The 23,815-nt window shown below is 45.6% G+C and overlaps 1 protein-coding gene across 4 annotated transcripts in view; it reads right to left on the bottom strand.

Annotated features, from left to right (window-relative positions):
* Positions 1-9,597: 9,597 nt before the first annotated feature.
* The window catches only part of LOC134346678 (uncharacterized), a 213,327-nt gene continuing 199,109 nt past the window's right edge, over positions 9,598-23,815 (bottom strand). For all 4 annotated transcript variants that reach the window (XM_063048178.1, XM_063048179.1, XM_063048176.1 and 1 more), the window contains 2 exons: positions 15,356-15,402; positions 9,598-11,349 (listed from right to left, as the gene is read on the bottom strand). In XM_063048178.1, the coding sequence (XP_062904248.1) occupies positions 11,272-11,349; positions 15,356-15,402 (125 nt within the window). In that variant the 3' untranslated portion in view covers positions 9,598-11,271. The remainder of the gene's footprint in view (positions 11,350-15,355; positions 15,403-23,815) is intronic.

The following is a 23,815-nucleotide window of genomic DNA, read 5'->3' as shown; positions in this document are numbered from 1 at the left end:
TAGTAAATCTTTCGGCCTGATATTCGCTCAGATTTTCTCCCTTCGTCTGCACAGCCTGGGCTGCTGGTCACGTCCTACACCATTTTCACCACCTTTTTAAAATTTCTACTCTCAATCTCTAACTGCACTCTCCCCACACCCCAATCTCAAAATGTTTTGGTTACAGTTTTTCTGTGTGTAAGTGACTCCACCAACGGAGGGCTTCCAAACTTATCCCCACGGACACCTTGACCTCACGCTGTCAGAGATATTCCGTTCTGTCCTATCCAACCCCACCCCTCCACTCTCTCTACAGCTTAATACCGATGCAACACATACAAACTGTTGGAGGAACTCGGCAGGTCGGGCAGCATCTATGGAGAGTTATAACGAGTCCTTAAGAAGTGTCTCACTTGAAACATTGGGTGTTTCTTCCTCTCCATAGATGCTGCCTGAACTTCTGAATTCCTCCAGCATCTTGTGCTGTTACTTTGAATTGCCACCATCTGCAGAATCTCTGTTTATAATTAGATACCAAAGGATTTTCTCTCCCAGTTTTGCTGAAGAGTCTTCAACCTGAAATATCAACAGTGCTCCTCTTTCAACGGACGCTGCCTGACAATCAGTGTGTTTCTAAAATGTTATTTTCTTGTCTGGACGTTGAGTATAAGTAGATTATTTTAAATTCACTGTTGAATTCACTGTCGTTTTTCTTCCAGCAATGTGACGTTCCCTTCACTCTCCAATGGGTTTTACTGTGTCCACCCTCAATGATTTGTCTTGTCCTTGACCAAAACCATGTGTCTTCACCCAGTAACATCTCTCTCCTTGGCAAACTGAGCTCCAACTGATCCCACGTGAATTCCAACTGAATATCGACCCTTTACATTTCAGAACCACCCTGGATCACGGGTGTGTTCCGACTACCCAGCGACCTGTGGACTCACTTTCAAGGTCTCTACAACTTGGTCTCGGTATTTTTGTTTGATTATTATTTATGTTTTTTTTTGTTATTTGCAGTTTCCCTTCTTTTTGCAATTGATTGGTTGTCAGTCTTTGTCTGCAGCTTATCACTGATTCTATTGTATTTCTTTGTTCTGATGCCTGTAAGGAAGCGAATCTCAGGATATTATCTGGTAACATACGCGTCCTTTGATAATAAATTTACGTTGAACTTTCTCCTTGCAGTATTCCTGTCCCATGCTGAGATCCATGCTAACTCCGCTCATACATGCATACCCCTGACCTCTCTCTACAACAACCTGTCTCAGCGCTGTCGTGGTCCACAATTCCACTTTATCCTCTGTAACATTCGGTGCTGACACAGACAACGTGTCCCTTCCTTTCTAAAGAGAACGACTGTAAACCTCAACAAAGCCGCTCCTGGGTTTTTGTTGCCCCTTCACTTTCCACACTGACAAGTCCCAACTCCCCCCGAACCCCACCCTCCGCCGCATCCTATAGACTAGATTCGATACTGATCCTCCCCCTCTCCGTTCCCGAGCGATCGGTCCTCAGCTTCTGCCTCACCCACCCGCCTCCCCCATCTTTTTGCATCATTTTAATTTAATAATTCCGAGCCCAATGAGTGCTGAACTCTCCATCTGCTGCCAGTGCCTCAGTGTCCATTTCTGTCTCAGAGAGTGGACTGTTGGAACTCTAGAACGCCCTTTGTCCCATCCGATCCACCCTCGCCCCCTCTGCGGCTTAATATTGACTTCTGGCGAAGGGTCTTTGACCAGAAACGTCACCTGTTCCTCTTTCCACTGATGCTGTCTAACCTGCCAAGCGTTTCCAACATTTTATTGTTAAAACTCAATCTTACCCGGAGTTTTAAAAACCTGTGTGTGGCGGGGTGGGGATACGTCTCTACCAGAGGAGGTGTAAGGCGCTCCTTCCCCCCGCTCGCCTGCAGGTCACCCTTGGGCAAAGTGTCGCACCTGCTTAACCCCGGATCAGGGACATGTGAAGCCACGGGAGCAGGTGGTGGGTGGTCGTACGAGCAGACAGTGCATATCACAAGACCTGGTAACGCGACCACTGATGCCAGGCAGACAATCTCTGAAGAGTATGAATCAGTCCGGGACATCCAGTGTTACGATCCAGCGGTCCCCGGGGAAGGATCAGCGCCGCGATAATTCTGTACCTTCCCGTCACCGTTATACACTGACTGGTGGACAGAGCCGGGGTTGGGAGGTTGTGGAACAGGTGCGGGTCCATCCCGGGGAGAACCGGCTGCATTCCTGCCCCGGGATTACTCGGACAGTTCTGATTCAGCCAACAGCGATTCTGATTCGAATCAGACAGCGCAGGAGGCCGACCGGCCCCTGGAGCCTATTTGGAAAACTTTCCTGTCCCAATTTCCAAACAAAACCCAAGAGCTGAACACGCGGGAATTAGAGATCCGGTTCACTGAACAGACGGATTATCCCAGATAATTCCTCTGACCCGCCTACATCCCAAATAAACGCTACAAGACAGAATCGTGATGGTTAACCGTGCGGATTCTCACCGGTAACAGCAGAGAGGTAAGTGAAAATAGCGAGACCGCACACTCCAGGGGCCTCTGTGAACCGCATGGTGCTGCGGGCTGTTTTAAACTGTTGAGGGACGTTGAGTTCACGGGGCGAATGTTCAGCCACTGTCAGTGAGTTTCACAACTCCGCAGTGATACTCACCCAGTCTCGGGTCCCGGGAGCGGGCGGGATTCCGGCCCCAACAACACAACATTAACCCTTTGATGGTTATTGTTTTAACCTGTGGGGAGTGTCGGGACCAAACCGGCAGCAGGGAGATGTCCACTTTCCGCAATTTGCGAACCCCGCACCGCAGTCTCGGCGGAATAATGGAAATGCCCCGTGTCTGTGAGCTCCCAGATCCCGGAGCGGACATTGTTAGCTGGGATCTGTCAACACTAACTTCCTTAGGACTGGTACCCTTTTGGCTACCGATTGAAGACCGGCGGTGGGTCAACACCACAGATCCACGGCTAAAGAAATTCCTCCCCATCTGTTCTAAAAGGAGGTCCTTGTATTCTGAGGCTGTGTAGACTCCCGCACCACAGGAAACATTCTCTCCACATCCACACTATCCACGCCTTTCAAAATTACACATGTTTCAATGAGATCGCTCCTCGTTCTTCCAAACTCCAGTGAATACAGGCCCAGAGCCATCTGAATAAAAGGTCTGCCCGAAACGTCGGCTCCTTATCTCTCTCCATAAATGCTGCCTGGCCTGCCGAGTTCCTCCAGCATTTTGTCTGTGTTACTCTGGATTTCCGGCATCTGCACAATCTCTTGTGTTTACCCTTGGCCCTGTCTACTATGATCCGGCACCGTTGGGAAAGGCTAAGGCTTTGCAGTGTCCCTTGTTCCCTTATTCACGGAATAGGTGCCGAGAGAACAGCTGACAGTGTCAGTGCGGGACAGACGTGCTCAGATTTGTTGAAACTAAAACCATTTGTTACAACTCAGGCAATAGCTTTTCCCAAGAGTAAAATGTACGGGGCTTCGCAACTCCGACTGTCGTTGAAAAATAGCTTCCATCAGCAAGGACCCCACCATGCAGGCCGTGCGCTCTTCTCGCTGCTGCCATCAGGAGGGAGGTACAGGAGCCTCAGGTCCCATATCACCAGGTTTAGGAACAGTTATTTCCCCTCAACCATCAGGCTCTTGAACCAGTGGTGATGACTTCACTCAACTTCACACACACCAGCACTGATCCTGAAACCTGTGGACTCTTCAAATCATTGTCTCGATATTTATTGTTTAATTTTATTTTGGCTTTTTTATATTTGTATTTGAATAACCAGTTTTGTCTTTTGCACGTTGGTTGTTTGTCCTGCTTTGTTGTGACCGGTTTTTCATTGATTCCATTGCGTTTCTTGGCATTTGCTGTGAATGATCGCAAGAAAACGGATCTCGGGATTGTTTACGGTGACATATATGTACTTTGATACTAAATTTACTTTGAACATTGAACATGAATCTCCCATAAGGGGTGGTCTCCGGGATGTTGGGGTTAATTCCCATCACGGAAAACGCCTGTGTGTGACTTTGTTTAACATGGGGAGGCTGATGCAGAAGACCATAAGACCATAAGATATAGGAGCAGAAGTGGGCCATTCGGCCCATCGAGTCTGCTCTGCCAATTAGACATGGGCTGATCCAATTCTTTCAGTCATCCCCACTCCCTTGCCTTCTCCCCATACCCTCTGATACCCTGGCTAATCAAGAACCTATCTATCTCTGTCTTAAATGCACCCAATGACTTGGCCTCCACAGCCGCTTGTGGCAACAAATTCCACAGATTTACCACCATCTGACTAGAGTAATTTCCTCACATCTCAGTTCTAAATGGATGTCCCTCAATCCTGATGTGTGCCCTCTTGTCCTATACTCACCTACCAAGGGGAAATAACTTTGCATATCTGATCTGTCCAGGCCTTTTAACATTCAGAATGTTTCTATGAGATCCCCTCTCATTCTCCTAAACTCCAGGGAATACAGTCCAAGAGCTGCCAGACATTCCACATACGGTAACCCTTTCATTCCTGGAATTATTCTCGTCAATATTCTCTGAACCCTCTTCAATGTCAGTATATCCTTCCTAAAATACAGAGCCCAAAACTGCACACAATACTCCGTGTTGTCTCACAAGTGCCTTATAGAGCCTCAACATCACAACCCAGCTCTTGTATTCTATACCTGTAGAAATGAATGCCAACATTGCATTCACCTCCTTCACCACCAACTCAACTTGGAGGTTAACTTTTAGGGTATTCTGCACAAGGACTCCCAAGTCCTTTTGTGTCTCTGCATTTTGAATTCTCTCCTCATCTAAATAACAGTCTGTCCATTTATTTCTTCCACCAATGTGCATGACCATACACTTTCCAACATCGTATTTCATTTGCCACTTCTTTGCACAATCCCCTAAACTATCTAAGTCTCTCCACAGCCTCTGTTTCCTCAACACTACCCACTCCTCCACCTCTCTTTGTATCATTGGCAAATTTGGCCAGAAATTCATCGACCCCATAGTCCAAATCATTGACATACATCGTAAAAAGAAGCAGTTCCAATACCAGCCCCTGTGGAACTCCGCTGGTAACTGGCAGCCAGCCAGAATAGGATCCCTTTATTCCCACTCTCTGTTTTCTGCCAATCAGCCAATTTTCCACCCATGCTAGTAACTCCCCTGTAATTCCATGTGGCTCTTCTCTTGCTAAGCAACCTCATGTGCATCATCTTGTCCAAGGCCTTATAAAAATCCAAGTACACCATATCTACTGAATTTCCTTTGTCAACCCGCTTCTAATTTCCTCAAAAAATTACAGTAGGTGTCATGGTCCAGTCCGTAAAGTCTGCATTCCGGTTCACAGTATGGTCCGTGGATTCAGGACTCCGGGTCTTCCAGCTGTCCCTTGTCTTGGGATTTCCATCACCAGCCTCTCCGGACAAGGCGATGATCCTTGGAGAAGGATGTTGTACTAACGAGCCGCTTGCCTCTCCCCCACACGTGGGAATGGCAAAGATCTCAAGGCCCTCTATGAGAAAAAGAAGAGGTGCAAATTTCCCAGTGACTTGGCCTTCAACGCCCCTCAGGGTCCAACAAAATGGACTGCACTTATATAGTACCTTCAATACTAAGCGGATGCCCTGTTTGTAACTTGTGGGTCAGTATAAATGTTCAATGAAATACAGACCTAGTGATAAAAACTCTAAATATAAACTTTGCCTTTACATTCTGGGCGACAGGAAAAGAATTCTATTCTGTGATCTTGTTTTAAATTTGGCTTTTAGCAACTAAATTTAAAAGACAGTAAATCTGCAGACTGCACAGTTAGAAACAGCCGACAGTCAGGCGAATGGCAGTAAACTGGGGTGAGCTGGGACAGTGGGCGGATGGCCGGGAACGATTCGAAAACGTTGAATGTCCCTTCCATTCCAGGAAAATGGCTAAATCCCTCCTTGTTACACAGACGTAGGCAGCAGTACAAGCTGTAGTTGTAATTTGAGCTGTTAGACTTATCGTTTTATTTTCCTGTGTTTCACTGGGCAGGTGTGTAGATTTCTGTTCAAAGTGGGCTCAGTTCAGCCCCGGGACAATAACGTTAATTTTCCAGGATATTTGTAATATGATGTGTTTATTGGTCCCGCAAGTGAGAGCAATATCCGGGGACTGCGGTGATTAAACTCCAACAACCACACCCACCTTCCTTTGTGTAAAGTGCGGTTCCAGCCAGTGGGTTCAATTCACTTTGTCTAACTGTAAATGAAAATCTTCCTCCTGACCACACTGCAGCCTCCCAGACTCGATATTCAACATCAGACAGCCTGTTGTCTCTAATTCTCTCAGAACCGTCAGTTCTGCTACAGCTCATCCATCTGTAACATTGACTCAGTTTTTCTCTCCCCATTAACAGGCCTGCTGGGCATTTCCTACAGCTCTACATTTCACAACTTTTACATCCCTTTGTGTGTGCTCCATCTCCCTCACTCTAGAGTTTTATGTTCCTTTGTTCATGTTCCACCTCCCTAATAACTTCATTCATTACAAACCCAGTGACCTCATCTACAACGTATCCCACGAAAACTCTGACCCTTTGTTTTACCGACCCCCCTCCATCCTCCTTGTAATTTAAAACCAACCTGTTTTCAAACTTTCCCAGTTCTGAGGTCCACAACCAGAAACATTAATTCTGTTAACACACATAAAAGTTGCTGGTGAACGCAGCAGGCCAGGCAGCATCTCTAGGAAGAGGTGCAGTCGACATTTCAGGCCGAGACCCTTCGTCAGGACTAACTGAAGGAAGAGTGAGTAAGAGATTTGAAAGTGGGAGGGGGAGATCCAAAATGATAGGAGAAGACAGGAGGGGGAGGGATGGAGCCAAGAGCTGGACAGGTGATAGGCAAAAGGGATACGAGAGGATCATGGGACAGGACGTCCGGGAAGAAAGACAAGGGGGGGGAATGGGCAAGAGGTATATTCAGAGGGACAGAGGGAGGAAAAGGAGAGTGAGAGAAAGAATGTGTGCATAAAAATAAGTAACAGATGGGGTACGAGGGGGAGGTGGGGCCTAGCGGAAGTTAGAGAAGTCGATGTTCATGCCGTCAGGTTGGAGGCTACCCAGACGGAATATAAGGTGTTGTTCCTCCAACCTGAGTGTGGCTTCATCTTTACAGTAGAGGAGGTCGTGGATAGACATGTCAAAATGGGAATGGGATGTGGAATTAAAATGTGTGGCCACTGGGAGATCCTGCTTTTTCTGGCAGACAGAGCGTAGATGTTCAGAAAAGCGGTCTCCCAGTCTGCGTCGGGTCTCGCCAATAAAATAAAAGGCCACATTGGGAGCACCGGACGCAGTATATCACCCCAGCCGACTCACAGGTGAAGTGTTGCCTCACCTGGAAGGACTGTTTGGGGTCCTGAATGGTGGTAAGGGAGGAAGTGTAAGGGCATGTGTAGCACTTGTTCCGCTTACACGGATAAGTGTCAGGAGGGAGATCAGTGGGGAGGGATGGGGGGGACGAATGGACAAGGGAGTCGCGTAGGGAGCGATCCCTGCGGAATGCAGAGAGAGGGGGGGAGGAAAAGATGTGCTTAGTGGTGGGATCCCGTTGGAGGTGGCGGAAGTTACGGAGAATAATATGTTGGACCCGGAGGCTGGTGGGGTGGTAGGTGAGGACCAGGGGAACCCTATTCCTAGTGGGGTGGCGGGAGGATGGAGTGAGAGCAGATGTACGTGAAATGGGGTTGATACGTTTAAGAGCAGAGTTGATAGTGGAGGAAGGGAAGCCCCTTTCTTTAAAAAAGGAAGACATCTCCCTCGTCCTAGAATGAAAAGCCTCATCCTGAGAGCAGATGCGGCGGAGACGGAGGAATTGCGAGAAGGGGATGGCGTTTTTGCAAGACGCAGGGTGAGAAGAGGAATAGTCCAGATAGCTGTGAGAGTCAGTAGGCTTATAGTGGACATCAGTGGATAAGCTGTCTCCAGAGACAGAGACAGAAAGATCGAGAAAGGGGAGGGAGGTGTCGGAAATGGACCAGGTAAACTTCAGGGCAGGGTGAAAGTTGGAGGCAAAGTTAATAAAGTCAACGAGCTCTGCATGCGTGCAGGAAGCAGCGCCAATGCAGTCGTCGATGTAGCAAAGGAAAAGTGGGTGACAGATACCAGAATAGGCACGGAACATAGATTGTTCCACAAAGCCAACAAAAAGGCAGGCATAGCTAGGACCCATACGGGTGCCCATAGCTATACCTTTAGTTTGGAGGAAGTGGGAGGAGCCCAAGGAGAAATTATTAAGAGTAAGGACTAATTCCGCTAGACGGAGCAGAGTGGTGGTAGAGGGGAACTGATTAGGTCTGGAATCCAAAAAGAAACGTAGAGCTTTGAGACCTTCCTGATGGGGGATGGAAGTATATAGGGACTGGACATCCGTGGTGAAAATAAAGCGGTGGGGGCCAGGGAACTTAAAATCATCGAAAAGTTTAAGAGCGTGAGAAGTGTCATGAACATAGTTAGGAAGGGATTGAACAAGGGGGGATAAAACCGTGTCGAGGTATGCAGAAACGAGTTCAGTGGGGCAGGAGCAAGCTGAGACAATAGGTCGGCCAGGACAGGCAGGTTTGTGGATCTTGGGTAGGAGGTAGAAATGGGAAGTGCGGGGTGTGGGAACTATAAGGTTGGTAGCAGTGGATGGGAGATCCCCTGAGCGGATAAAGTCAGTGATAGTGTGGGAGACAATGGCCTGGTGCTCCTTAGTGGGGTCACGATCAAGGGGTAAATAAGAGGAGGTATCCGCGAGTTGTCACTGTGCCTCGGCAAGGTAGAGGTCAGTACGCCAGACTACAACAGCACCCCCCTTATCGGCGGGTTTAATAATGTTAGGATTAGTGCGGAGGGAGTGGAGAGCAGAGCGTTCGGAAGGAGTGAGGTTGGAATGGGGACAAGGTGCGGTGAAGTCGAGACGTTTGATGTCCCATCGGCAATTAGCGATAAAGAGATCCAGAGCAGGCAGAAGACCAGAGCGGGGTGTCCATGAAGAAGAGGAGGGTTGAAGACGGGAGAAGGGGTCATCGGTGGAGGTGGAAGAGTCCTTGCCGAAGAAGTAGGCTCGGAGTCGGAGACGGCGGAAGAAGAGTTCCGCATCATGGCGAATGTGGAACTCGCTGAGGTGTGGGCGAAGGGGGACAAAGGCGAGGCCCTTACTGAGGACAGAGCATTCTGCCTCCGACAGTTGAAGGTCGGAGGGGATGGTAAAGACCCGGCACGGATGAGAGCTGGGATCAGAGGGGGGAGTGAGGAGGGGGGAGGGTTGGGGTGAGAGGAAGATGGAGCTATCACAAACATTAATTCTGTTTCTCTTTTCACAGATGCTGCCTGAACTGCTGAGTGTTTCTAGCATTTTCTGTACCATTGTAGCGTATTGGTCAGCACAACACTTTATGGTACCAGTGACCCGGGTTCAATTCCCACCACTGTCTGTAAGGAGTTTGTACACACTCCCTGTGACTGTGTGGGTTTCCTTGGATGTTCCGCTGTCCTCCCACAGTCCAAAGGTGGGAGGTTAATCGGACATTGTAAATTATCCCATAATTAGGCTGATCCCATTAAAGAATTATCACCAACAGCAAAACAGAAGTGGTTTATTTAATCAGCAATGATCATAAAGAGGCATCAGGCAATATGTTTAAAATACAAATGTACACCTATACATACAGTATAGGATTAAAATATCCCAAAATCACCCTCCAATACAACATTCAAACTCAGGGTTTTATTGCAGTTTCACTGCTCTGTACAGAAATGGGAGGGATTTTGTGAGGAAATGCTGTACCTGGTATTAGCACTGGGGAAATCACAATCTTTATGAGATTTCTAATAACAGCATTAGTGCAACAGCCAGGGCAGTTTTAATACTTGTACAAAATGGAAAGGATTTCTGGGCTTGGATTCACTGGTTTAGTCTGATACAACAACACAAAGGTGGGATGGCGTATACACACTGTCCTCAGTTTGACTAACAGCAGACAGTCTGGGCAGGAAAATGACAGATTTGACGTAGATCCCACAATGATTGCAAGTGGGATCAGTGTGATGGGCAACAAGGTCAGCATGGACTTGGTGGGCCGAAGGGCCTGTTTCTGTGCTGTGTGACTCTGTGACCCTTCTCAGGATGGCCCAGGAGTAATAGTTCGATGTTTGTGGATTGATGAAGAAAATGCTCATCACTGATGCGTCACTCCGAGTTGGATGATGCCGGCCTCATTATTATACTCAGGGTTAACGATCCGTGTATGAATGGGGATTATTGTCCTGAAACTGTAGCCGGGTGATTTCATTGCACAGATTCCAGTAAACGGGTGAACAGAGGAACTCCAGTTCCAACTGACCACTGTGAGGGTACAAAGGGTAACTCCTGTAACACCGACGTGATGGAAGAGCAATGCCATGGCCGGGAGTGAAAATGGTGACATTGGGATGTTCTGTTTGATCTCTCTCAGCTGCCAGCACTTCACCTCTCTGCTACGACAGGGGAAGTCAGCCTCGATGGCACAAACAAATACAAGTAATAGGAAGTGTTACTGCTTCACAAACAGATTGGAAATGATGGGAAAGGAGAGGGACTCAGAGAGACCTTGTCATCCTGGTGGGGAACATTAACCACAAGAGGAGCTTGTTGTACAAGGGGGCCTTGGTGACCCTCCAGGGCTACAGCCAGGCAGCAGCAAGGAGTAAAGTGTGAGATGTGGTAGAGATCAGCAATGAATGATCCCAAGGCGAGGAATCTGAGAGGCAGTGATCTTGTCACAAAACAACAAATTTCATCTCATAACACCGTGACAATAAACCTGATTGTGGTTGTCTTCATCAGGCAAAGCAGTTGAACTGTGAGTGGGAGCCTGCATTTGATGTCCCAGATTGCAGTCAGGACTGTCTTCTGAAGCACATATTATGTAGTTATTGCACCTTCCAGTGATCTAAATCAGAGACAAACCCATAAGGTCTTGTGGCCCGAGCCCCTCTGGGCTCCTCTTTCATGGTTCCTTAAAATGCTTCCGGTGCCAATGAGAATCCTGCCAGATTATCAAGGATTGAATTTCTCACTGGAAGCTGAGAGCTGAAATGAGTGCAGTATTGTTCTCACTCAGGGTAAGACAAGTTACAGCTGCAGAGCACCATGTTCCCACTGTTGGAGGGAAGGATTTTCCAGGCTCCAGTCTACAGCAGGGACACAGAACCTGCCCTCACAGTCACCTCTGGAACTGAAGGCTGTCGTGTCCCTTTTAACTGACTGGATGATTTTCAGGTTCGGCTTCATGACCTGGGCTGAGAGTTTGTAATTCCTGCACTTCTCCATGATCCTAAAATAGACAGAATGTGTTTGTTATACATGATGACAAATCTTCACTTTGTTCACTGAGATAAAGATGGCACAGAGTGACAGGCAGAGTGGGGGAGGGGTGTGGGACAGGGCAGGGGAGGGGAGTGGGATGAGGGAGAGGCAGAGGTGACTAATTGGACATAACTGATGTTACAAAGGGGTCAGACAGAGACAACCACTTTCTGCAGAACCAGACACAGACTGGTAGAAATGGTAAATAACCATAATAGTGTCCAAACAAGAATGTAATGAAACACTAAGGGATACTGTCAAATAAATTAAAATTAACCAGATATTATTGACAGTAACAGAGGTCATGATTCCTGCTAACCCATGTATCAATAAATGAGAGAGAATGGCATCATAAATCAAAACCAGGTTTTGATTTGGAGCAAGAAGGCTGCGGGTGACCGGCTGATTTCTGGAGCTGAGGCAGATTTTACTACTCGGGGTAAAAGAGAGGAGGGACTGCGCAGGCACCTGACGTCAGCCAGTACAGCGAGAAAGATTTAAAAAGATGACCACCATATACAGTAGGCAGAGGAGTGAGAGGAAGCAGGGCGATCGGGCTTTGGCTCAACGGGCTTAGGCGGTAATGGGACGAGGTGAAGTAGGTTTACTTGTGTTAGTTGCGGAAAGGAGGAAGTATGTGTCTGAGGCCAGTTTTCTGTGCTTGGTGTCAGATGTGGGAGGTCCTGGAGTCTCCCAGCCTCCCGGATGGCCATATCTGCACTCAGTGTGTCGAGCTGCAGCTCCTAAGGGACCGAGTTAGGGAACTGGAGTTGCAGCTCAATGACCTTCGTCTGGTCAGGGAGAGTGAGGAGGTGATAGAGAGGAGTTATTGGCAGGTGGTCTCACCGGGGCCAAGGGAGTCAGACAAGTGGGTCACAGTCATGAGGGGGAAGGGGAAGAGTCAGGTACTAGAGAGTACCCCTGTGGCTGTACCCCTTGCCAAAATAGAGAAAGCTTGTAGACAGTGCGAGAGGGAGGATAGGCAGGTGATAGAGAAGGGACGTGCTCTGTTCAAAGAATTGAGATGTGTTTATTTTAATGCAAGGAGTATTGTGAACAAAGCGGATGAGCTTAGAGCGTGAAGCGTAGAGCTTGGAGATATGATATGGTGGCCATTACAGAGACTTGGATGACTCAGGGACAGGAATGGTTACTTCAAGTGCCGAGTTTTAGATGTTTCAGAAAGGATAAGGAGGGAGGCAAAAGCGCTGGGGGCATGGCACTGTTGATCAGAGATAGTGTCATGGCTGCAGAAAAAGTGGACGCCATGGAACGATTGTCTATGGAGTCTCTGTGGGTGGAGGTCAGGAACAGGAAGGGGTCAATAACTTTACTGGGTGATTTTTACAGGCCACCCAATAGTAACAGGGATATCTAGGAATAGATAGGGAAACAGATCCTGGAAAGGTGTAATAATAGCAGAGTTGTCATGATGGGAGATTTTAATTTCCCAAATATCGATTGGCTTCTCCTAGAGCAATGGATATTGGTGGGGAGGAGTTTGTTAGGTGTGTTCAGGATGGTTTCTTGACACAATATGTAGAAAAACTGACAAGAGGAGAGGCTGTACTTGATTTGGTATTGGGAAATGAACCTGGTCAGGTGTCAGTACTCTCAGTGGGAGAGCATTTTGGAGATAGTGATCATAATTCTATCTCCTTTACAATAGCATTGGAGAGAGATAGGACCAGACAAGTTAGAAAAGCGTTGAATTGGAGTAAGGAAAATTATGAGACTATCAGGCAGGAAATTGTAAGCTTAAATCGGAAACAGACGTTCTCAGGGAAAAGTATGGAAGAAATGTGGCAAATGTTCAGGGGATATTTGTGTAGAATTCTGCATAGGTACATTCCAATGAGACAGGGAAGTTATGGTAGGGTACAGGAACCGTGGTGTACAAAGACTGTAATAAATCTAGTCAAGAAGAAAAGCTTACGAAAGGTTCAGAGAGCTAGGTAATGTTAGAGATCTAGAAGATTATAAGGCTAACAGGATGGAGCTTAAGAAGGAAATTAGGAGAGCCAGAAGGGGCCATGAGAAGGCCTTGGCGCACAGGATTAAAGAAACCCCAAGGCATTCTACAAGTATGTGGAGAGCAAGACAATAAGACGTGAAAGAATAGGACCTATCAAGTGTGACAGTGGGAAAGTGTGTATGGAACTGGAGGAAATAGCAGAGGTACTTAATGAATACTATACTTCAGTATTCACTACGGAAAAGGATCTTGGTGATTGTAGTGATGACTTGCAGCAGACTGAAAAGCTTGAGCACATAGATTTTAAGAAAGATGATGTGCTGGAGCTTTTGGAAAGCATCAAATTGGATAAGTCGCTGGGACTGGATGAGATGTACCCAAGGTTGCTCTGGGAGGCGAGGGAGGAGATTGCTGAGCCTCTGGCAATGATCTTTGCATCATCAGTGGGGATGGGAGAGGTTCTGGAGGATTGGAGGTTTGTGGATGTTGTTCCTTTATTCAAGAAAGGGAGTAGAGATAGCCCAGAAAATTAGAGACCAGTGAGTCTTACCTCAGTGGTTGGTAAGTTGATGGAGAAGATCCTGAGAGGCAGCATTTATGAACATTTGGAGAGGTATAATATGATTAGGAATAGTCAGCATGGCTTTGTCAAGGGCAGGTCGTGCCTTATGAGCCTGTCTGAATTTTTTGAGGATGTGACTAAACACATTGATGAAGGAAGAGCGGTAGATGTAGTGTACATGGATTTCAGCAAGGCATTTGATAAGGTACCCCATGCAAGGCTTATTGAGAAAGTAAAGAGGCATGGGATCCAAGGGGACATTGCTTTGCGGATCCAGAACTGGCTTGCCCACAGAAGGCAAGAGTGGTTGTGGACAGGTCATATTCTGCATGGAGATTGATGACCAATGGTGTGCCTCAGGGATCTGTTCTGGAACCCTTACTCTTCATGAATTTTATAAATGATCTGGATGAAGAAGTGCAGGGATGAGATAGAAATTTGCTGATGACACAAAGGTTGGGGGTGTTGAGGATAGTGTGGAGGGCTGTCAGAGGTTACAGCAGGGCATCGATGGGATGCAAAACTGGGCTGAGAAGTGGCAGATGGAGTTCAACCCAGATAAGTGTGAAGTGGTGGTTCATTTTGGTAGAATATGATGGCAGAATATAGTATTAACAGTAAGACTCTTGGCAGTGTGAAGGATCAGAGGAATATTCGGGTCCAAGTCCATAGGACACTCAAAGCTGCTACGCAGGTTGACTCTGTGGTTAAGAAGGCATACGGTGCATTGGCCTTCATCAATCGTGGGATTGAGTTTAAGAGCTGAGAGGTAATGTTGCAGCTATATAGGACCCTGGTCAGACCCCACTTGGAGTACTGTGCTCAATTCTGGTCGCCTCACTACAGGAAGGACGTGGAAACCATAGAAAGGGTGCAGAGGAGATTTACAAGGATGTTGCCTGGATTGGGGAGCATGCATTATGAGAATAGGTTGAGTGAACTCGGCCTTTTCTCCTTGGAGTGACGTAGGATGAGAGGTGACCTGGTAGAGGTTATAAGATGATGAGAGGCATTGATCATGTGGATGGTCAGAGGTTTTTTCCCAGGGCTGAAATGGTTGCCACAAGAGGACACAGGTTTAAGGTGCTGGGGAGTAGGTACAGAGGAGATGTCAGGGGTAAGTTTTTTACTCAAAGAGTGGTGTGTGCATGGAATGGGCTGCCAGCAATGGTGTTGGAGGTAGATACAATAGGGTCTTTTAAAAGACTTCTAGATAGGTACATGGAGCTTAGAAAAATAGAGGGCTATAGGTAAGCCTAGTAATTTCTAATGGAGGGACATGTTCAGCACAACTTTGTAGTTTTTCTATGTTTCTAAATAGAGCAGGAAAATTCCAATGAGTTTATTCATGTGTGAACTGAGAGAGGGAGAAATAACAGTGAATTTACAAACTATTTAAACACAAGAAAACTGCAGGAATTTATATGAACAAAATACCTGTTCTGTTTCACCATGGTTGTTCTCATTAGTTCCTTCGTTCCTGCCTGTAATGAATGAAATAATCCCTTATAAATTCTAGATGAATGATGCACATTGGTGAAAATTACTTGTTGCTATTTTAACCGGCCATGGACACCAATTCCATTGGTCCACATGAGGTCAATACCCTTCTAAACCCTGTCTATTTAAATGCGGTTCTAAATCGTTCTTGTACTACTAAACATGTTATCCTCTGTCAGTGTGTTTCAGATGTCAATCATTCTTTGTTTAAAAACTGATCCCACACATCTCCGTCAAAACTCCTTCCTCTCAGTTTAAACCCGAAAGTTCTTTTTGATACCCCTATCGTACCATGGGAAATGATTATCACTCTCTACCCCATCTATGTGTGAGGGGTTCACTTTTATGCTAACTGCTAAGGCTAATAAAATGGCTTCTCTGTAATGTTAACTGCTGAGGTAGTGGGTTCTCTGTAGCAGCATGTTTGGGTTAATAGTAGAGATAACGCGGCTTTGGAATTCAGTGTTAACCAATGGGAGAGAGGTTATTCTTTCTTGTCTGTTTAAAATCTATCGTTTTTTCGCGAGCTTTGGGCAGAAGGCGCGAGGGGAATGAAGGGAGGACATGCGGCTCGAGGAGTCGGTGGGCCACCCGACTCTCCGGGCTCCGGGCGGGAGCTCAGAGGTCGACAACGATCGAAGGATCAGCGCAGGGGAATCCGTGAGCTCCAACGATTTGTGACGAACTGCCGAATTGATTAATAAGTCTCTTGGCACATTTTATTTTATATTTTGTTTATCTACTAACCCCACAGTCAAATATAAAATCTTAATCGTTTAACTGCATATCGTGTACTGTTTGTTATTCCGGGGTACTGATTTGAAACAGGGGACACGTCGCGAGCATCCACCCAAACAAGAGTTCCAAGGTTTGGCCGGGCAGGGGGTCCTCACCCCCGAGGTCATCCCACACATCTCCTTCAAAACTCCTTCCTCTCAGCTTAAACCCAAAAGTTGCTTTTGATACCCCTGCCATACCACGGGAAATGATTTTCACTCTCTACCCCATCTATGCCTTTCACAACCTTGTATACTTATAAAGGTCACTCCTCAGTTGTCGTCACTCCAGGGAAACCAAGCCCAGCCGATGCAATCTTTCCCCATAACCAAACTCCTCCAATCCAGCAACATCCTGGCGAATCTCCTCTGCACTCTCTCCAGTGCAACCACATCCTTCCTTTAGTGTTGTGACCAGAACTACACACAGTACTCCCAGTGTGGCCTATCCAGTGTTTTGTAAAGTTGCAACGCAGAATCATAGAGAATACAGCATGGGTACAGGCCCTTCAGCCCAACGAGTCCATGCTGACCACATTGTTCTCCCAGCTCATACTAATTTACTGTATTTGTCCCATATCTCTCCAAGTACTGCCCCTGAATGTACTGATCCAAATATTTCCCACATGAAAAGCTTCTACTTCCCACAACTACTTCCTCTGACAGTTCGTTCCATCTACTCACCAACCTCTGTGTGAAAAAGTTGCTCCTCAGATCTCTGTTACATCTTTCCACTCTCACCTGAAATCTCTGCCCACCCCTAGATTTGGGATCCCTCCCTGGGGATGGCTGATTCCGTCCACCTAATCTATGTTTCTCATTATTTTAAACATTTCTGTAAGGTCTCATTCCCCCATGTTCCAATCCATAAAGACTTAGCCTGGCCAACCTCTCCCTATAACTCTAGTCTTGGCAAAATCCTCGTAAATATTTTCTACACTTGGTTTAGTTTCATTACAACTTTCCTATAACAGGCTGAACAAAGCTGTACACAGTACTCCAAGTGTGGCCTTACCAATGACTAATACAACTGCAGCATAATGTCCCAATTCCTCTACTCAATGTCCTGACTGAAGATGGTCAGCATGCTAAATGCCCTTTTCACCACCCTGTCTACCTGTGACACCACTTTCAATGAACGATGTACTTGTACTCTGAGGTCTCTCTGTTCCATTGCACTCCCTGGAGACCGAACATTCAGAGTACCAGTCGCAAACTAGTTTGATTTTCCAAAATGCATCTAGTACCTTATACTTATCTGTATCGAAATCTATTTGCCACTTCTCGGCCCTCTTCCCTCAATGATCAGGATCACTATTCAATCTACGATAATCTTCTTCACTATCATCAACATCTCCTCATTTTGTGTCATCTGCATATTTGCTAACCAAGCCTCGTGTACTCACATGCAAATCATTCTATAAATAACAAATAACAAGGGTTATTTGAATTCATTTTGAATTCACCCAAATTGCTCTCCTTGGATTCCATGGGAGCTAAACTGCCATGTGGGACCTTGAACACTTTGCAAAGGTCAAAGTAGACAACATCCACTGCCCTACTCTCATCTGCAGTTTTAGTTACTTCTTCAAGTAATTCTCTGGCTTCTCCTTGTTACTCTACTTAAACAATGGAATGACAGTAGCCACTTTCCAGTGTTTGGAAATTTCACCAGTGGCTAAAAATGAAGCAAATGTCTCTTCAACAGCCTCCACAATTTCTTTTTTAGCTCCCATACAGTCTGATGATATACTCAGTCAAGCCCTGAGAATTTATCCACATAAAAATGCACATAATCCAGTTTAATCCTCTGTTTGATCCTGCCTAATTCCCACAAAATTAGCCCGGCCCCAGTTTTCAACCCTAACTTGGGGACCTATGCTTGCTTTTCCATCACCATCTTAAAACTACAAGAACTGTGGTCACCAGAGCCAAAGTGCTCCCTGACTGCCCCCTCAGTTACTTTCCCTGCCTCATTCTCCAAGAGGAGGTCCAGTATTGCACCCTCTGTCTAGGTCTCTCTACTCAGGAAACTTTTCAAAATTTAAATATCGTTCAATGTCATTTCCTGTTCACAAGTTTAAGGAGAACAAAATAATTATTACTCTGGATGCAATGCAGCACAAAAAATACAAAATATGAAGAACACATTATCAATTATAAAAATCACAAAATAACTATAAATACACAAGACAGCTTACATGCATAGATTGATTGTCTGTCTATAAAGTGACACTGGGCTGTACATAATGTCAGTGATGCGAAATTATAAAGTAGTGGTGGAGTTGGCAGGTGGAGGTGTTGATCAGCCTCACTGCTTGGGGAAAGGAACTGTTTTTGAGTCTGGTGGTCCTGGCGTGGATGCTATGTAAACATAAGAAAGTCTGCAGATGCTGAAAGTCCAAAACGACACACACAAAATGCTGGAGGAACTCAGCAGGTCAGGCAGCATCTTTGGAAATGAATAAACAGTCAACGTTTCAGGCTGAGAGCCTCCTGCAGGACTGAGAAAGAAGGGGGAAGATGTCAGAATAAAAAGTTGGGGGGAGGGGAAGGAGGCAAGCTGGAAGTTGATAGGTGAAGCCAGGTGGGCAGGAAGGGTAAAGGGCTGGAGAAGAAGTAATCTGATAGGAGAGGGAGAATGGACCACACCGTACTCTGCATACAATATGTCACTGATGGCAGGTAGTCTGGTGCCAGTGATGGGTTGGTCAGTTTTAACTATCCATTGTAGAACCTTCCTGTTCGCCGCAGTGCAGTTTCCGTACCAAGCAGTGATGCAGCTTGTTAGGCTGCCCTCTACTGTGCATCTGTGGAATGACACGAGGATGGATCTGCAAAGTCTCGCTCTCTCAGACTCCTCAGAAAAATGAGGCGTTGGTGAGCTTTCCTGCCGTGTAGGATATGTTCTGGGACCATGAGAGGTTGTGTGTGATGTTCACTCCCAGGACTTTGAAATGATGTTCTACCCATACGGTTTCACAGAATGAACCTCCAAAGATGTCATCTCTAATCACTGATGCTGTGTCCTCCCTGATCAAAAGGCAACATCCCCTCCTCATTTATTTGTACCTCTGTCCATAAGACCATAAGACCATAAAACATAGGAACAGAATTAGGCCATCTGGCCCATCGAGTCTACTCCGCCATTCAATCATGGCTAATCCTTTATTTTCCTCCTTCTTAACCCCAGTTCCCGGCCTTCTCCCCATAACATTTGGTGTCATGTCTAATCAAGAACCTATGAATTTCTGACTTAAATACACCCAACGACGAGGCCTCACAGTTAAATGTGGCAACAAATTCCACAAATTCACCACCCTTTATTCCTTGTGTGATAACCCCTTAATTCTTGGAATCATCCTTGTGAACCTCCTCTGCACCCTCTCCAATGCAAGCACATCTTTTCTAAGATGAGGAGCCCAAAACTGTTCACAATACTCAAGGTGAGGCCATGGCAGTGCCTTATAAAACCTCAGCATCACGTCCTTGTTCTTGTATTCTAGACCTCTTGAAATGAATGCTAACATGGCATTTGCCTTCCTCACCACTGACTCTAACTGCAAGTTAACCTTTAGGATGTTCTGCACAAGGACTCCCAAGTCCCTTTACATCTCAGATTTTGGGATTTTCACCCCATTTAGAAAATAGTCTGCACATTTATTTCTACTACCAAAGTGGATGACCATGCATTTTCCAACATTGTATTTCATTTGCCACTTTCTTGTCCATTCTCCTAATTTGTCTAAGACTTTCTGCATTCTACTCGTTTCACTACTTGCCTCTCCACCAATCTTCGTATCATCTGCAAACTTGGCAACAAAGCTATCTATTCCATCATCTAAATAATTTATATACAACATAAAAAGAAGTGGTCCCAACACCGACACCTGCGGAACACCACTAGTCACTGGCAGCCAACCAGAAAAGGATCTTTTTATTCCCACTCACTGCCTCCTACCAATCAGCCAATGCTCTAACCATGTTAGTATCTTTCCTGTAATACCATGGGCTCTTAAATTGGTAAGCAGCCTCATGTGTGGCACCTTGTCAAAGGCCTTCTGACAGTCCAGATATACAACTTCCACAGCATTCACTTTATCTATCCTACTTGAAACTTCCTCAAAGAATTCCAACTAGCTCATCAGGCAGGATTTTCCCTGAAGGAAACCATGCTGACTTTGTACTCTCTTGTCCTGTGTCACCAAATACACCTCATCCTTAACAATTGACTCTAACTTCTTCCCAACCACTGAGGTATGGCTAACTGGTCTATAATTTCCTTTCTGCTGCCTTCCTCCTTTCTTAAAGAGTGGAGTGATATTTGCAATTTTCCAATCCTCTAGCACCATGCCAGAATCCAATCATTTTTGAAAGATAATTTCTAATTCCACCACAATCTGTAACACTATCTTTCAGAACTCTAGGGTGCAGTTCATCTGGTCCGGGTGACTTATGTATCTCGAGGTCTCTCAGCTTTTTGAGCACCTTCTCTCTTGTAATAGTAACTGCACCCACTTCTCTTCCTTCACACACTACAACATCAGGCATACTGCTAGTGTCTTCCACAGGGAAGACTGATGCAAAATACTCATTTAGTTCATCAGCCATCTCCTTGTCCCACGTTATTATTTCTCCTGCCTCATCTTCTAGTGGTCCTATATCTAATCTCATCTCTCTTTTATTTTTAACATACTTGAAAAAACCTCTACTATCCACTTTGATATTATTTGCTAGCTTGCATTCATATTTCATCTTTTCCCTTCTAATTAATTATTTTAGTAGCTCTCTCTCAGTTTTTAAAAGCTTCCGAATCCTCTATCTACTGTCATGGCTGTAGCATCTGTATTCTGGAGCATTGAGCTGCCAGTCCTGCCCTTCTCTCAGCCATGTTTCTGTTATGGCTGTAACATCCCAGTCCACAGAGCCAATCCACATTCTGAGCTCACTCACATTACCTCTTAATCCTCATGCTGTGAATTAAATGTAGTTTGACTGAGTAATTTTTTCCTTCCCTTTATCCTGATATCCTGGTTATCCTGAATACAAAACTTGCTCTTGCAGATTACTGCTTTATCCATGTGTTGTTCCTGCTTAGAGTTCCATCCCAACCCCAAACGTTCCTGCAAGGATAGTGGCCCCTCTCTGGTTGAGGTGTAACCTGTCCCTCTTGCACATGTTGCTTCCATCCCCAGAAGAAATCCCAAGAACCTGAACCTCTCCCCCTGCTCCAGCACCTCAGCCATGAATTCATCTGCCCTATCTTTCTATTTCTGACCTTGCTTGGTGTCCCAAATTATAAAGATCAGCATGCCATGTATGTTCTTCTCCACACTGTCAACCAATGTTCCTTCTTTGATATCTATGAACTTGAGCTATGGTTAACTTCCACCCTGCCCCTAAATTCACTTGGTCCATTTCTGACACATCTCTCTCCTTTCTCGATCTCTTGGTCTCCATGTCTGGGAATAAGCTCTCTATTGATATCTTTTGTAAACCTACTGAATCCCACAGCTATCTTCACTGTACCTCTTCCCAATCCCTCTCCTGTAAAAATACCATTCTCTTCTATCAGTTCCTTTGTATCCGTGAGGTGAGGCTTTCTTTTCCGGGAAATCAGATATGTCCTACTTCTTCAAGGAACAGGGTTTCCCTTCCTCCACAATTGACACTTCCCTCACTCGCATCTCCTCCATTTCGCAGGTATCTGCCCTCCACACATCATCCTGGTGCCTTAACATTGACCGAGTTCCTCTTGTCTTCACCTACCGCCCACGGGACTCTGTATCCTTAACACTGACCGAGTTCCTCTTGTCTTCACCTATCACCCACGGGACTCTGTATCCTTAACACTGACCGAGTTCCTCTTGTCTTCACCTACCACCCACGGGACTCTGTATCCTTAACATTGACCGAGTTCCTCTTGTCTTCACCTACCACCCACGGGACTCTGCATCCTTAACACTGGCCGAGTTCCTCTTGTCTTCACCTACCACCCACGGGACTCTGTATCCTTAACATTGACCGAGTTCCTCTTGTCTTCACCTACCACCCACGGGACTCTGCATCCTTAACACTGGCCGAGTTCCTCTTGTCTTCACCTACCACCCACGGGACTCTGCATCCTTAACACTGACTGAGTTCCTCTTGTCTTCACCTACCACCCACGGGACTCTGTATCCTTAACACTGACTGAGTTCCTCTTGTCTTCACCTACCACCCACGGGACTCTGCATCCAGCACATCATTCTCTGCACCATCCACCAACCCGGTGGCCAATCATTTTAATTCCAGTCTCCCTTCTGACTTGTCAGTCCATGGTCTCCTCTATTGCCATGATGAGGCAACTCTCAGATTGGAGGAGCAACACCTCATTTTCCATCTGGTAGCCTCCAACTTGATGGCATGAATATTGATTTCTCCAACTTCCAGTAATTTTTCTCCCTCCCCTTCCTTCTTCTTCTATTTGCCACTGTGCCCCCCTCTCCTCATCTGCCTATTACCCTCTTCTTTCCCTCTCTGTAGATGGAGTTCAACCCAGATAAGTGTGAGGTGGTTCATTTTGGTAGGTCAAATATGATGGCAGAATATAGCATTAATGGCAAGACTCTTGATCTCCATTTGGCAGTGTAAGGTGTAAGTCGTTTTTCTGTCTCAGCTCCATCTTTCATAACTTACTTTCCACTGCTAGATCCGTTTCAAGTTTGAAGGTTTATTATATTTGTTGAAGGATTTTATGATTAATTACAATGGCTGGAACCGAATTACGTAGTGGCAAAACCCTTTCTGAGCCGCAACAAACAGAGAAATCAGAGGAAGTTTCTACTTCAGAAAGAATGTTTTCTTCAATGGAAGCTATTAATGTGAAGATCGGTACGCTGAATACCAAAATGGATAAATTGACGAAAGCTAATGAATTGTTTGTAAAAACCAACATCACTATTCAGGAGTCTTTGAAGAATTTGGAAGATCGATATCAGACGCTTAAGCAGAGTACTCACAGAATTGAAAGGGAATTTGAGTTAATGGATCAATCTGTTAAGGAACAGGATTTGAAGATGTCTCTTATGGAAAAGAAAATTAATGAGAATACTTCGGAATTATGAAGAATTAAGAAGAAAACAATTGATTTGGAAAACAGAAATCGCAGGATGAATCTACGTATACCAGGTTTGCCTGAAAATACGGAAACCGGTGAGCTACTAAAGTTTTTTTTGAACATGTTATATTCACTTTTTAGTGACATTCTCGAAGCCTGTCCAATATTGGACAGAGCCTTCTGAATTTGGCGTTTTAAATCATCAGCTGAAATTAAACCACGTCCTATAATTCTCTGTTTGCATTATTTTACAACCAAAGAAGCTATTCTTTGGAATGCAAGGAAAAGGGATAAGCTAATCTATAATGAAGTTAAGATTCATATAGTGGAAGATTTTGCCCCAGAGATTTATGCAGAAAGAATTAAATATTGGGAAGTGATGGCGGAATTTTTAAATGAGCTGTTGCCCGTCTGATGATTACTCCACCCAATGCTCGACCAAAACGAATTGACTCTCCAGAAGATGGTTGGAAATTTATAAAAGAGTTTAAGTCCACTTCTTAAGCAATTTGAAAAGTTGAT

Source organism: Mobula hypostoma, chromosome 5 (genome assembly GCF_963921235.1).
Source record: "Mobula hypostoma chromosome 5, sMobHyp1.1, whole genome shotgun sequence".
NCBI classification, from domain to species: domain Eukaryota; kingdom Metazoa; phylum Chordata; class Chondrichthyes; order Myliobatiformes; family Myliobatidae; genus Mobula; species Mobula hypostoma.
This window is presented reverse-complemented; position numbering and strand designations above follow the sequence as displayed.